The following is a 15,196-nucleotide window of genomic DNA, read 5'->3' as shown; positions in this document are numbered from 1 at the left end:
ATTCCTATATTTTTTCGCATTGAGATCTCGACTTTTAAATATCTTCTCACGTTCTATTGATTTCGACTTTAGAGTTGTTCTTGCATTGATTTCGACTTCTGATGTAAAATCCATCAAATTACGGTTTTACACTTGTTTTACTTGATGAATCATACTTCCTTTGTTTACGGTCGAGAATGAAGATATAGAGCAGAGATTTCTTTTCTTCGGTAAGTTATAGAGCAAAGATTAAAAACGAGAACTCTTGACTCACATGTCATGCTTTCATTCTATAAGGAGAAACTGAAACATCAAGAAATGAAACTAAAAATACATGTAACTACAGTAACATTTTTTTGTTGGTAATTATTGTAAGGGACGCTTATAAATTATAATAACTAGAGAGCTGAAGTGAAATTATGTCTGCAGAAAAAGGGGTGTAGTGCAGTGGCTAACACCCTCGGCTGCTAACCTAGAGGTTCCAAGTTCGATTTTCATCAATGGGACTACCCGTGCCCCTTTATTTAGATTTCATTTCTATTTCTTGTACTAAGCTATGAGCCTCCTATTGTAACCGAAAAAAAAATTATGCCTTCAAATTATAATTTTAGAATTTTTTTCGATCCAACCATGAGAAGGGTATTCTTAACATAATAATTTAGATTAATCTTGTTTTGACATAAGATACGCAATATTATAAATGTCCAAGAGCATTAAAATTATTATCATTTTTTTTATGCCGAGGTGATGTGGCTAACTAATGGACAATTTTTTTTGACATAACACCATCGCCTGGTAACCTAGAGGTTTCAGGTTCGATTCTCATCAATGGGACTACCCGTGCCCCTTTATTTAGATTTCATTTCCATTTCTTGTACTAAGCTATGAGCCTCCTATTGTAACCGAAAAAAAAAAGAAATTATGCCTTCAAATTATAATTTTAGAATTTTTTTCGATCAAATCACGAGAAGGGTATTCTCAACCTATTAATTTAGATTAATCTTGTTTTGACATAAGATACGCAATATTATATATGTCCAAGAGCATTAAAATTATTATCATTTTTTTTTATGCCGAGGTGATGTGGCTAACTAATGGGCAATTTGCACACGAAATGCAAGAAAGAGAAGGGAATTGACACTCTCTTTTGGCCCAATAAAAGAGGAGAATTGACCTTAATTACACTAATTCGTCGTCTCCATTAGTCTATTCTCCCGGTCCTTGACTAGGCTTGATTTAAACGGATGGAAAAATACTTGAAAAATAGTTAGCTAAAAATAAATTTCGATTTTAATAAGAATTTAAAGTACTTTAAAAATATTATCATAAAAATAATAAAAAAATTAACATGGATAACGGAGTGATGCTAGAAATATATAATAGTAAATATATATAAGCAATTTTTTATGATCACGTACCAATCTACTGGAGATACTTATTTTGCGATTTGTCATTTTTTAACCAAATAATTGTTTAAAATCTTTCCACAAACATTCGTTTTGCTTAGAAAAGTACATTGTCAAACCTTCTACATTATTATCAAAAAAAAAAGATATAGCATAGTAACATATGCCTTCGCCTGTTAACTTAGAGGTCGCAGATGCGATACCTAGTGAAATTATCCGTACTCATTTATTAATTATTTAAGGTTCTTCTTTCATTATATTGGACCTTGAGTCTCTTTTACAATCGAAAAAGGAAAAACCTTCTACATTACTTTTAGGGTAAATTACACTGGTGGTCCAAAATGTTTTACAAATGTTTCATGATGGTCTAAAAAGTTTTTTTCGCTACATGATGGTACAAAATGTTTCAAAGTTGTTTCATGATGGTACAAACCGTCAACTTGAGCTTGACGCCGTCAAGCCGACGCTGACGTGGCTACTACGTGTCACATTCTTGCTGACGTGGCCGAAAAATTTTAAATAATTCTAAAAATTTTAAATTTTAAAACTTTAAAAATAATTTTAAATTTTAAAAACTTTTTAAAATAATTTTAAACTTTTAATTTAAAATTTAAATTTAAAATTTAAAAAATTTTAATATTAAAATTTTAAAAATTTAAAAAATAATTTAAAAATTTTCAAAATTTTAAAATAATTTTTTTATTTTTTTTTTCTAAATTTTACTCTTTTTTGTATTTTAAATTATTTTTATATTTTTTAAAAAAAAATTTAAAAATTTAAATTTTTTAAAATAATTTTAAAATTTTCAAAATTTTAAAATATTTTTTGTTTTTTCCCTAAATTTTTACTCTTTTTTGTATTTTTAAAATTATTTTTTGTATTTTTTTGGACTTTTTAAAATTTTATTTTGTCTTAAATGACGTGGCGCACTATGATTGGTTCCACGTAACAAAAGTGACACATAGGACGCGCCACGTCAGCAAAATGTTAACAGCGTCAGGGCCAATTGACGGTTTGTACAATCATGAAACAACTTTGAAACATTTTGTACCATCATGTAGCGAAAAAAACTTTTTGAACCATCATGAAACATTTATAAAACATTTTGGACTATTGGTGCAATTTACCCTTACTTTTAACTACATTCTTTCATTTGTGGGAATTCCATGGGATCATTTGAATTCCCCTTCTAATACAGTCCAGCTTTTTGTGAGACATGCATTTTTTATATGAATTCATGGGCCACTCTCAGGTGTTCATGGCCAGGGATGGAACCGCATGGGCTCCAAGGGGGCAAGTGCTCCCCTTGATAATTTGAGTTTCTTTAAATTTTCCCAAAAGATGTTATTCAAGATTTTATCTAATAATAAGAAGGTGAATTAATTATTTTGTTCTTGCTGAAAAAAGTTTTTATGTTTTATTTATGTTAAGTCATATTTTAACTTTCACTGGATGAAAATATTGGCTTCGTCCTTGTTCACTGCCTAGAAATAATAATAGTAAATCAATAATTCTCCTATCATCAAAAAAGAAATACACGAACTTCGATATGTCTCGACTTCTCACTTCTTCGTGAATTTATCTTGAAGAGGGAAATACTAACAAATACAACACTCTTTCTAAAATATTTAGAATAAGTAAAGAGAATGTCTACCAAAAATAAAAAGAAAAAAAAAACTAAAGAGAATGATCTGCCGGGTCTATAAATTCAAGAAATCGATGAGGGAAGGGAACATTTTTCAAAATAAACCTAAAGTCAAATTACATGTAAGCAATGACAAAAGACACGTCATACTGCGTCGGATAAGAGCAAAAGAGTTTGTAATTGAACATGTATGCAGGATATGAATTCACTGATAGTACTGCCATCACAGAATTTTCAATTCACTTATAAGTAATTCATCATATTCGATTAAAAAATTTGAGCTCTTATCAACTTATTAATTTTTTCTTATATTATCGATGTGAAATTTTGAATTGTATTCTTTATTCTCAACATTTATCCTCACACGGTAAAGTATGACTTTTGATATTTTATTTACACGTGTCACATGAACTTAGATATTCATTCTCAAGCACTTACTACGAGCCAGACTTTTTCGCCTATGTACTAGGGACTTAACCACAAGATCGACATCCTCTTCAACACTCAGGATAGAGAGGGGACAATTAATTATAAGGCGGGCTTCTCTCAATAGCCGGACTTACCAATACTAATGGCCGTGAGACGTTCTTTTTCTCTTTTTCTCTTGAGCGAAAACTTGCACGTGTTTCACAATCAGACCGGACTAAGATAAAGTGCACTTTTGGCAATGTTGAAAATAGATCTGGCATGATGTTAGTCCTTGCAGGGGCATGACCCCGGACCGATATGTAAAATATTCACTAAACCTATAAACAGTGGACTCTATCATCAATTGAAAAACTCGAATTGATAGGTTGTGATATCAAATCTTTTATAAATCCATATATTTCTTCTTATCTTTACAAGGTAAGATTTATTCATATTCTTAACTTTTAGGGCCTTCTTCGAGTTTAAATCTCTAATAAATTGTACATATATGAGACGGACATATAGACGTTATTTTTCGCAGGATTTGATATTGTATAATGCGTTAATTATTCCTGTGTAGATAGAGCTGATTCCACTTTAGGCTGACCCCCCCTAACGATATTTTTACTGCGTTAGGGGTAATCCTGGTGCTGTGTATATTTGACCAACAAAAAATAAGAATGTTTAAACTTTAAATCTACCCAAAAAAAAAAGAATATAGAAGCTTAATTACCATGAGTTCATTAAGTGGGGCCGGGAATAAAACATTTTTTTTTCTTATGGGTGGAGAAATAAAACAAATTAAAGGAGCATTGATCGATCATGGCCTTGGACTGAGTTCTTCTTATATATGATTAATCATGTCTTAGAAAAAGAATGGTGGAAAATTAAAAGGCTTATTATTTATATTCTCGAAAGGGCAATTAATCCGTGTCGTTTAAAGTGTTTGGTAGATTTCTATCATGTAATCGAAGCAGCACATTGACCCGGGATTTAGCTTCGAAAATCCTGAGGAAGCAAACAAAAAGGTTGGATCGACTACATCGGCGGTGCAGTTTTTCATTTCCATATATAAGATGATCGATATGCGAGCATGTAGTTCAGTCTATCACGTTGATCAGATCTAAACTCCGCCGCACATAGTACGCGGCCGAGAAAATGTTTGGAAAGATCCACAAAATCGATCGGCTCATTGAGGAAGAAAACCCGAATGGGCTGATCAAAGCCAAAAGAGAAGGAGGAGAATGGCAGGATTGGGTTTTATCGAGCACTTTTTGTTCACTTTCTGGCGTTGGACTGCACGCAAGAAGATGGCCTTCTCTTTTTCCATACACAGCAGCCGTTACATATTTAGAAGTTGAATGAATTTCGATTAGTTTAATTCTAATTATTTACATGGATAAAGGAAATAAAAAAAATGGAATACATAAATTCCCTTCCGATCCCCTTCCTTTTCCTTTTCCTTTTCTTCATTTTCCTCCCATCTAAATAAAGGATAAAGTCGAGTCAGATCGCGAAGGAATAAAACTCTCTAAATTGTGAAGTTTTTTCATTCGCAAGGTGTGAATTACAGAATTTGTTTAAGAACCACTGATATAGATAGGAGATATTTTTTTTGGTATGTATTTTGATATTATGTCTCAACTAACTTAGTTCGATCATGACCATTATAGGAAATAAACTTTTTTTGACGTGAACTCTAATATTCGAAAATTCAATTGGACCCTGACTATTCCAGTTCGACTCATTAAGGAATAAATCTTCCAGCATGAATTTTCTACATAAAATTCAAATTCGAGATTTTACGTAATTAAAATAAATGTAACCATATGAACCGATCAATTTTAGTTAGAAAATGGCATTTTCAATACATAAAGTACGTGGCGGCGGGACTCGCGGTGGAAGCACAAACGACAATCCCCCTCAAAGCTCAAAGCCCTCGCGCAGAATATTCTTTCGAATGTCCTCTTTTATTCCTCCTATTCCCCTTTTCTTAAAAATATTTATATTTAATATTATTACTTTCCGACTATAGTAGTGATAATAATAATAATACTCAAGAAAGAAAGAATTGCATATAAATATTATTAATTCAATCATGAGATCTCATATAATTGTAAATTATGAATCATGTCGATTGATCTTTTAAAGGAGCATGAGCTTGAAGTTAATGAAAAGCACCCTCTGATTAAGATTAAATCGGCCGCACTAAGAACATAATCAGTCAACATCGTGAGAGTTTTATATCTTAATAAACCAATTCGATTCGACTAAATTAATCGAATTTCAATTGAACTTTCTAATATCAACATTCACGTCAGAAAAAAAAATTACCGGGGATACAAAAGAACTGGTAGATACGGGATCTAAAGGGCATTATCCCCTGCATCCGGGACGAGTCAATCGGATGATCGTCCGATCTTGACTGGTTTGGTATGTCCGATCGACCCCTTCAGTAGTCAAGTTTCCCATGGAATCTGACGAAGATGAGTCAGCCGTGCAGGTCTGACGGCTGTGATGGGCCTGGTGTGAGATGCGATATCCAGCGTCCGGTGGAACTGCGGTAGAGTAGCGATGGGTTTTGACTGCATTAATTGACACGCTCTCAAGGGAAAGTTGGTTTCACGCGCCTCTGCATTTTCTTCCTTTCATTTCATTATTACTCTCTTTTCGCAGAGAATTATGTTCATATATTTTTACAATTCATTATGATCTGTATTTTATATAAAACGAAATAATGTTTCATAATTAACCGACATGGGTTAGTAGGTTTATATGGGTTAGGACTGAAAATTCTTTTAATGTTTCTACAAATAAAAACCAATTATTCAGTGACATTTTATATTTTGATTGTGTTTTTTCCATAAGCTATCCTTATTTGTTATTTTTTTGGCCAAATCCTTATTTGTTCTTAGAAAATCAATTTTTCAACCACCACTATTGATTTACATATCACTTTATTTATATTTGATTCTAATTCTTCTAATATAAAGTACAAAAATTTGGACAACATTTGTTGGTAGCACTCTAAACACTTTTTTCTTTAATTTTATCCTCGTTATATTTTAATTTTTAAGGCTTCAGCCCCCTTTTCCTACTGAAAATTATGTTGTCCTATTTTGATATTACACACATATATGCTTTCTATCATTTTTTTTGGTTATAGAGGAGACTCATGAATCTAATACAAAAAAATATAAAATTACATAATTGGACACAAATAGTTCTATTGACAAGAATGAATTTGGAACCTCTTAATCCCTAACCGAGGAACATGTACTACTGCACTAATTTCCTCTCACACTTTTTATTATTTTTAGAAGAAGGTCACTCAAGCGAGTTTTACTCTCTCTAGTTTATCAATATTTTAAGATTTATCAATGAGAGTAATATCATTTGCAATTATTAAATACTCCTTCTACTTAACATTTTCCAACAATTTTGGAAAAATAAAAATTCCTTCAGCATTATAAAAACCAAGGCAATACCATGAATACTTAAATTTTCTTTATAATCTTTTTGGAAAAAAGAGAAACTATTTGCAAATGAAATCATCTATATATTGTCCTAATGAATGAAGGATCTCTTTGGTCTAACTTTTAGTTTTTTAAAATGCCCATACTTCTTATACTTCAATTTATAAGAGCCATTTTCACTCAAAAAATGTATAAGAGCCATTTTCACTCAAAAAATGTATAAGAGCCATTTATTGTAAATTCAATGAAGTAATCATCCACTTCTTCTCACCTCTTTCTCCCTCCAAATAACTCATGTGCAATAACCCATTTTTTCCTTAAAAATATTTTAATACCAATTAATATCATAATTTATTATATATCATTTAATCTTTTATTACGAAAATTGGGCAAGTTCAGAAAGGATCATGATAACCTTATTCGTGAAGCTTAATAAAACCCATGCACAGTGCATGCATTCACCTAATAATCTTTTGTGCCTATTTCAACCAAAAAAAAATCTTCTATGCCAATAATAATAAATCAAAATCACCTACCAATATTGACGTGCGGAGAGTCACGCGCAAGGTGGCGCGTCTTCGGTGAACTGAGGAAAACCCTGACAATCCCAAAAGGTAAAATTTTCTCTACCATTATTCAATTAATAATTAAAATTTTCATTTTCCGCACCAAATGAAATTAGCCTTTCCAAAAAAAAAAGAAGAGAAAATAAATAGTAAGTAAATGGAAGCTGCTTCCACTTCCATTGTCTCTGTTCGTCTAAACGCTTTCCATTGCCGACTCTCTCTCTCTCTCATTCTCTGAAGAAGAAGAAGAGAAGAGAGAGGAGAGGAGTCCACTATTGCTTTTTGCCATGGCCTATAAATAGCCACCGCGGTCCGCCTCCACCCCCTCACCACGCCGCCCGCCTTCATCCTCCCTCCATCGCCACCCGCCGCCCCTTTTCCTCTCTCTCTCTCTCTCTCTCTCTCTTCTCTGACTTCCTCCTTCCCCAGAGTTAACTGTCAAAAAGGTAAAAAGCCACGCCCCCGAATCCCAAACGAACATCCCTTCTCTGATCCCAACCGCCCCACCTTTGAATTTGAGCTCATGAAAGTGCCAACAGCAGCTGACCCCAAGGACGACCACAGCACCAACAACAACAGCAACAGCAACAGCAACGGCAACATCAACAACTGCCGCGGCGGCGACAACATGTGTAAGACGATCGAGGTCGCCGTCCTGGACCACCGGGAACTGTCCCCGCATCCGGTTGCTCTGTCGCCTCCCTCCGGGGACGAGCCCCACTACATCCCCCCGCTCAACTTCGCCATGGTCGACAATGGCATCTTCAGGTCCGGCTTCCCCGACTCCGCCAACTTCTCCTTCATCCAATCCCTTGGCCTCCGCTCCATCATGTGAGTTTTGATCATCGCCCCTCGATCAGTGTCCTCTGCTGTTTACGTTCCCCGGCCGGTGAGTGAGTTCCATTCTGATGTGCTTATTATCGTATATATAGATGCCTGTGTCCGGAGCCGTACCCTGAGACCAACATGGAGTTCCTGAAGTCCAACGGCATCAAACTCTTCCAATTCGGGATTGAAGGTTACAAGGTAATGTCTCCTGAATCTTCGTTTCCTCCTTCACCGCAGCATTAAACTATCTCCGTCTTGTTCGGAATTCGGAAACTGTGCTGCTGCTCTGGCAGTGGCACTGCGCGTAACGAGCTTCTTTTATTGGATTACTGATTGATCTGTGATTGATTAACATTAATTATTAGCTTATGCGGCTAAAAATTGAATTTTTTTCCCTTAATTCTAGCTCGAATTCTCGGTAATTATGTTCTCCAAATTAATAACTATGCACGCATGTCTTTTCTGGAAGTAGGGTAAGATTCTATTATGCAATTCGGCTTACATAAAGCTTTGATGGAGCGAGCTCCTACCTTGTCCATTGAAAGAAAGATCTTGGGAATATTTCATGATCCTTGTGAGGAGATTTCGATGATCACCTATGCATAATAATAAATAGTACTCTACTGATGACTCGAGATTAGTGACAAGTTCGTGGTCAGCAATCCGAAACGTTTGCTTGGTGGATCATAGCAGACTGACTGCTTAGAGCTCACATGTGGATCGTTTCCTCTGATGCAATAATTTCATGTGCTTTCCATTTAATTTTATGGCTCCACGGTATTCGTTAAATTGGTTACAATTAGTGCTTCATTTTGAATACCTGCAGGGAGAAAGTTGCTGTAACACCTCCATTTAAAAAAGGGTATAGAACAAATCTACATGTTAATCAGGGACCTCGTTTGTCTTGTTATGTACATAATAAATGTTCCCAGTCTCCCTCCCTCGCCACCCATCATTAATATAAAAAAAATCTTAACCGTCTGGATACATTGTTCCTTCCTTTCTATTCCTTTGGCGCTGTTCTTTTCCGGCTGAGTAAAGTAATTGAGAAAGTGGAGCCTTCTGAAATCATGTGAGCCTTTGATCATGCTAGATGTTGAAATGCCCTTTTGGGAATCACCTAGAAAAGGGCATGTTGGAAAAGAAAATATAACTTATGCATCTTTCCTATAATAGCACAAGGATGATTATTTGCGACGAGCATTGTTGGTTATCTGCATATTGCGCGCCAAGTTTGTATTGCCTTGTCAGTTCGCTAGAGATCTTGTAATTTCATACTTGCACATTTTGACCTGGAGAGGAGCAAGTTATTCTTGCATTCTTGTGTAATATAAGAGTGACTTGTTTTGAATAATTTCAAAGTAGAAAAATGTACAAGTGACATTTGAATGCTCAGAACTTGGAATGGTTTTGAAATTCGTCTTGAATTGTAAATGCTACCCTATGCAGTTTGATGAAGACATTGCCCGAGACATGGGCATCACCTTTATACGGATTCTAATTTATGGGGAACAATCAACTGACAAATAAGTACATAATATGTTTTTGTTGTATATATTAAATATCATCATTCCCTTTTACATACCAAGAAAATCTAGGTGGGTCAATGTCTATACTGGTTGTTCTGGCTCCTTGTAATATCACTAAATATGTATTCGCTGTTGACTGGAACTTTGGAATATTTTTAGATGCCTTCCTTTTGCAATATTCCTGACTATACACTGATAAATCATGGTTTGTGCGAAATTATTTGATAGGTGTATTATATCTTTTTGGGATATGCTAATGAGATTCTACCAAAAGTGGTGGCCTTTTTTGGAAACGAATACTTCAAAAATTAGTTAGATTAGGTGCTTGTTTTATGCTTTATGGATGGAAAATGATGGCAGAGGTCTGTGCCACAGAATGCGTAGACTCGTGTTGCCAAGAGTCCCGGGACATTCTTGTTTGACATTAGTGAAGTGATTCTAACTTTGTTGAATTTTGCATATCCACCCTTCTGCGTGTAGTTATTGATGCTTTGGTTGCAGTAGTTCACAACTTCAGTATGTGAAATTTAAAGTGCTAGGAATCTTTGCTTTCAAAGAAGACTTTCAATTTTGATGCAATTTCGAGATTTTCATCGTGCTATTTGTGTTGTTTCTCCAGGAGCCTTTTGTAAATATTCCCGAGGATACCATTCGAGAAGCACTAAAAGTTGTTATTGGTATGAGCGTCTATTTTCACGTAGTATTGTTAATACTTGGTAGAATTTTATTTGACATTGAAGAAATTTTCATTTCCTTGTTTGCCCTTGGAAACAGATGTAAGGAATCATCCAGTCCTTATTCATTGTAAACGAGGAAAGGTATGCGCATGATTATAAATGAAATAGCGAAATTCAACAAGCCGCTTAGATTCTGGTCGTATTTACACCTTTGTCCCCTCTTCTAAATTGTTTGTTTCAGCACCGAACTGGTTGTCTCGTGGGGTGCCTGAGGAAACTCCAGCGATGGTGCCTGTCTTCGGTGTTTGACGAGTACCAACGATTTGCAGCAGCAAAAGCCCGAGTTTCGGATCAGAGGTTCATGGAGTTATTCGATATTTCTAGCTTCAAGAATATCCCACTCTCCTTTTCGTGCTCTAAGAGGTGACTCTCTGCAGGATTTGATGGATCTTCTTCGTTTCCTAATTTACTGGAGACGGAAGCGTCCTGTTTGATGTGAAATAATAAGTTAAGAAAAAAGGTGATGAGTTCTGAAACTGCACTGCGGCGGAGGATGATCAATTCTTTTTTCCCCCCATTCTCAAAGTTAAAATAAGGCATCATACCATTTCCGTAGAATCTGTCAAATTCGTCATTAGGTTTGTAAGCTCATGAACCGATCTTATTGTAGATTTCATCTTTCGTTCACCATCTCATGTGGTCTTTTTGGTGATCACAAGTGGAGTCCCGGGACCTAGACAAGCCCCTAATTCCCAATGAGTCTGAGCTTTATTGTCAGCAGGATTATAGGGCGTCTCTTGCTCCCGAATGCTGTATTTTATGCCGGATTAGGGGGAGTTTGAAGTAAGTTGCATAATGTGTGTAGAACTCGTGGACAATTCTCAAGGAGACTCCCTCTCAAAGATGTTTGTCTTCTGTGCAATGGCAATGACTCCGAATTCGGTAAATGATCTCTCCGGTTGAGATCATGTATGCTCTCACTAAATATAGAATATGTAACCTTTTGATTGTCAGGTGGGGCGTGCGCCTCTACATTACTAGGTTTTTTTTTTTTTTTTCTTTTCTGAAACTTAAAATCCGAAGGTCCAATTGAGTTCCGACTAATCTAGTCAAGCCGAGTTGGTTCACTAATGGGTAAATTCTCTCAGCATGGATTTTATGTATTCACAATGATTCGAATCCGAGACCTTATTTAAAAGGACTAAGTGTAGAACTGCTTGAACCAATTTATGTAGGTAGACTTTGTCACTAATGAAAAAAATGCAATCATAGCTAATAACTCGCATTCGAGGGCGTTTGCCTTACCCATGAACTTTGCTTAGCAGGAACCTAAAATGGTAATTCTTATTACATTTCTTCCTCGGTCGAGAGGCAGATGATTTTGTAACATATCAAATAATGCATCACATCACCAGAACATAGCCTTGGTAATGATCCAGTGTACGCTGAGGCTCAAATGGCACATTACCGGAACATAGCATTGGTGACAATCCGGTACGTCGGAGGCCCGGAATTCGGATCGACATTGAGGCCTGGAACATGGGATCGGTAACGATTCGGTGTATGTTCAGGCCCACTCCACAGGCAGCTGCTCGTGACTACGAATCTCAGAATATGTCAAGGATCTCTAAGATCGAACGGTTGCAGATGGGGCAAGAGCCCCGGCCGATCCAGAGCTCCCGGGAGCAGGCCCGACAGAAGGTGTGGCCACAGGGGATAAAAGCCGCGCCCTTATTCCTCTCCATGCACACGCAGCACACCCCGTCGCACCCCCCGCCGGCGCCACCCCGCCTCTCCCTCCTCCTCCTCCCAACCTTCAAATCCACGCCGTCCGTCTCCTCGATCAGCGCCATCAGCGTCTTCACCCTCCCCACAGCCGCCGCCGCGTCGGGGCCAGTCCCCCGGAGGTTCCGCTCAGCCGCCAACGCCATCGCCAGGTTCATCCCCGCCGCCGATGGTACCTGGCTCACGAAAGGCGCGCTGAAGGTGCTGCTCCGCCGGCTGCCGTTGTCGTCGGGGTCGCTGTATTCGTCGTCCATGTTGAGCGTCTCTATGATGGTGATGGTGGGAGCGGCGGTGGTTCCGGCTCTGGCGGGGCCGAAGATGGCCCCGCAGCAGCCCATCCGCTTCAGTCCCAGCCGCTGCTTCAGGCTCTTCCACATCCTGCTCCTCTCTATCCCATCCATTTCTCCCCGTTCTTCCTTTCAGGAGAACTTCCCTTCTTGAAGTTTGCTGCAAAACAATTGCCAAAGTTTCAAAGTCTATCTTACAAATTGAGCTTTTGTCTGAAGAACATGAAACCATACCTGTTCTAATTCTGGGAGTGAGCTAACGGTGTCCCTGATCACCTCTTGCAGAAAACACCATCCTCCTGAGTTTGAATTCGTCAGTGATCAAGACCGACACTTTCCGAGAAAGACGAAGCAGGGGAGAAAGTCTTGTACGCGACGGGCATACCACGTGTCATGTAGCTCTGCTGCAGTTGAGAATGAAAGCAGAAAGAAATGGAGGAAGGGGACGGAGAGACAGAGGAGGCTCTGAGATTCTTTAAAGAAGCTTGAAGAGCCCTGATGACGGGGGGAATGAGAAGTGAGTGATATGGGCACGGGAAGTGGAAAACTCCTCAGGGGAAGCGAAGAAGAAAGTCCAAATCTTGTGCCTAATGGGAGGGGAAGACGGCAGTGGTCTACATCGGAAGGGGCCCCACATTCTCAATCCCCATGGCCATGGAGAAGACAAAGCTCGTTCCTTTCTTGATTGAAACACTGTGGTTTCTAATGAAAGCAGGATTAGGGCTTAAGCTGTCCATTTCTACCAACCATATCAGTTTTAACCCCTGCTTTTCTTCTTTCGGCTTATGTCAGTTTCATTTAAACCTAACCGTTGTAACGTTCACCAACCGGGAAAATATATATAATCTAATGAACGTATCAATGAACTAGGTTTGTCATCGGTGCGATAATATGACACTAGCACGGAATTCGTACTGAAGACATGACTCCTGCAATGCATTTCGCATCCCTGCTCGCCCCAGATCTCCAGCATTTTGAAATATCGGTTATATTGTCATAAACTGGGGCTGCTTCCTTATCGAAACTTTAGGAAGGGGATTTTTGCTGGCTGAGCTGTGGATGGAGACCTTACATTATAGCAACATGCGACACTGCATGTGTGCATGGAACATGACAACGTTTAAAAACAACAAAGGTAATAATTGGATGGAAATGGCATATGGGTGGATGACTGTAGGGGGGAACCCGGATGTTAGCCCATCATTTTCGACTTGACAATTTGCTCCCAATTGTTCGTGTGAACTATGTACGCGAACGAATTTGTACAGAAGTATGCGGTTCGATCTGGACCCGAGCTTGTAGTTGTAATAGCTCGGAAAGCTGTTCTTACGTGCTTTATTTTGAAAGCAATGATCACATGTTAAGAACATCTAGTTGAAGCAATCATGCCACTTACCAGCAGGATGGGGTAAGCACAAGTCAAAAGCCATAAATTCCGCCACAATTATAGCCCCGGGACTAAAATTTCTTCCTTATATTAGGTTTAATTTAAAATAATTTGACATTTTCGGAGACATAGTAAACAAAGACAAAATTAAACTATTAAAAACAATGACAAAATCCAATAATAGGAGAAATTTTTTAAAATTCTACCTTTTCCGTACACATGATAAGACACTAGGACATACTATATGCATGCATGATAAAACTGAATATTATGGTATTTTGTATGTACACCGAAAAAGATATAAATGTCACGGTACTTTCATTAAGGTCGAGTAAGTTTCTCGATTATGCATAGGAGCTTTAGTTACACGTAACTTAACCCCTTAGGTATATTCTCAACGCACGATTATTGGACTAGAACGGATTACGTCGCGCTATGCTATCTGTATCCAATCCAAGATAAACTAGGCCTACCGGATTTAGCGGTGACACTCAAGGTCGAAGAATCACTTCCTCGATCAAGATTCGAGTTCAAGACCATACCGTTACTTCCCGACGGTTACATCCAGAGGTAAAAACAACAGCATGGGCTGAAAGTGAGACTTTCTCATGGGATGCGTGGTCGTGGACCCAAAAGGATTTTGACTCACACATTGTTCCGGGGCCTGCTAGCTCTGGGCTTGGGCTTGGTAGAAGTCTTTCATTGAACTTAGAAAGGGAAAAACTGAAAGGGGTCGGGCTCAAACTCCCATATGGGTTCCTTCATGTCGGGCTTACAAAACCAATTTCTTTTCCGGTGACTATCTATAAGGGATTATGGGCCGGCCCAACCACTCCCTTTTTATTATTATTATTATTATTATTATTAGATTAGATAAGGTATATATATTGTGGGAATCAGATGCCCCAACAAATTGGAAAATTGCTGCAACCAAGTTGTCAATCCTAATTTTTGACATAAGAGCATAGCTCATGGCGAGACCATGATGTGTTCTCGGGTTATTGACTACCTTAAAACTGGATTGTACCCGTCATTTTTCGAGAGTATGTTTATGCACTTGCTAATTACCATGGTTTAAATAGATCAATTTTAGTGGCAATGGGTTTTTAGTGGTTTTTTGAATTCTTAAGGTGTGGTGGTTTTAAAGTCCGAAATGCAAAAGTTGTGCGCGTTTGTTTTCACTGCTATATATATGCGTTTTCCATGAGTGGAAGAAATGGAAA

The 15,196-nt window shown here is 37.7% G+C and overlaps 2 protein-coding genes across 5 annotated transcripts; one reads left to right on the top strand and one right to left on the bottom strand.

Annotated features, from left to right (window-relative positions):
- The first annotated feature begins 7,646 nt into the window (after positions 1-7,646).
- Positions 7,647-11,461, top strand: LOC116204045 (tyrosine-protein phosphatase DSP1-like). 2 transcript variants are annotated; one of them, XM_031536086.1, is made up of 6 exons: positions 7,647-8,311; positions 8,413-8,506; positions 10,457-10,514; positions 10,612-10,655; positions 10,756-10,871; positions 10,952-11,461. In XM_031536086.1, exons 1-6 carry the CDS (start codon positions 8,004-8,006, stop codon positions 10,956-10,958), a joined length of 627 nt encoding a protein of 208 aa, XP_031391946.1. In that variant the 5' UTR covers positions 7,647-8,003; the 3' UTR covers positions 10,959-11,461. The 2 variants fall into 2 exon arrangements, with proteins under 2 accessions (XP_031391946.1, XP_031391945.1); XM_031536085.1 differs by having other exon boundaries at positions 10,756-11,461.
- Positions 11,462-11,728: 267 nt separating this feature from the next.
- On the bottom strand, positions 11,729-13,349 carry LOC116204046. Of its 3 annotated transcripts, none has more exons than XM_031536088.1 (2): positions 12,821-13,349; positions 11,729-12,735 (listed from the first exon to the last, which is right to left on the bottom strand). In XM_031536088.1, exon 2 carries the CDS (start codon positions 12,698-12,700, stop codon positions 12,122-12,124), a length of 579 nt encoding a protein of 192 aa, XP_031391948.1. In that variant the 5' UTR covers positions 12,701-12,735; positions 12,821-13,349; the 3' UTR covers positions 11,729-12,121. The 3 variants fall into 3 exon arrangements, with proteins under 3 accessions (XP_031391948.1, XP_031391950.1, XP_031391947.1); XM_031536090.1 differs by having other exon boundaries at positions 11,729-12,732; XM_031536087.1 differs by having other exon boundaries at positions 11,729-12,746; positions 12,821-13,342.
- Between the last annotated feature and the right edge of the window lie 1,847 nt (positions 13,350-15,196).

The sequence above is a fragment of the Punica granatum genome, chromosome 4 (genome assembly GCF_007655135.1).
Source record: "Punica granatum isolate Tunisia-2019 chromosome 4, ASM765513v2, whole genome shotgun sequence".
In the NCBI taxonomy this organism is placed as follows: Eukaryota; Viridiplantae; Streptophyta; class Magnoliopsida; order Myrtales; family Lythraceae; genus Punica; species Punica granatum.
This window is presented reverse-complemented; position numbering and strand designations above follow the sequence as displayed.

Excerpts from the sequence above, each read along its gene's own strand:
- LOC116204046 (XM_031536088.1), bottom strand. The coding sequence starts at position 12,700 with ATGGATGGGATAGAGAGGAGCAGGATGTGGAAGAGCCTGAAGCAGCGG.
- LOC116204045 (XM_031536085.1), top strand. The coding sequence starts at position 8,004 with ATGAAAGTGCCAACAGCAGCTGACCCCAAGGACGACCACAGCACCAAC. Across the intron at positions 8,507-10,456 it reads TCGGGATTGAAGGTTACAAG|GAGCCTTTTGTAAATATTCC; the intron begins GTAATGTCTCCT and ends TTGTTTCTCCAG. Across the intron at positions 10,656-10,755 it reads TTCATTGTAAACGAGGAAAG|CACCGAACTGGTTGTCTCGT; the intron begins GTATGCGCATGA and ends TGTTTGTTTCAG.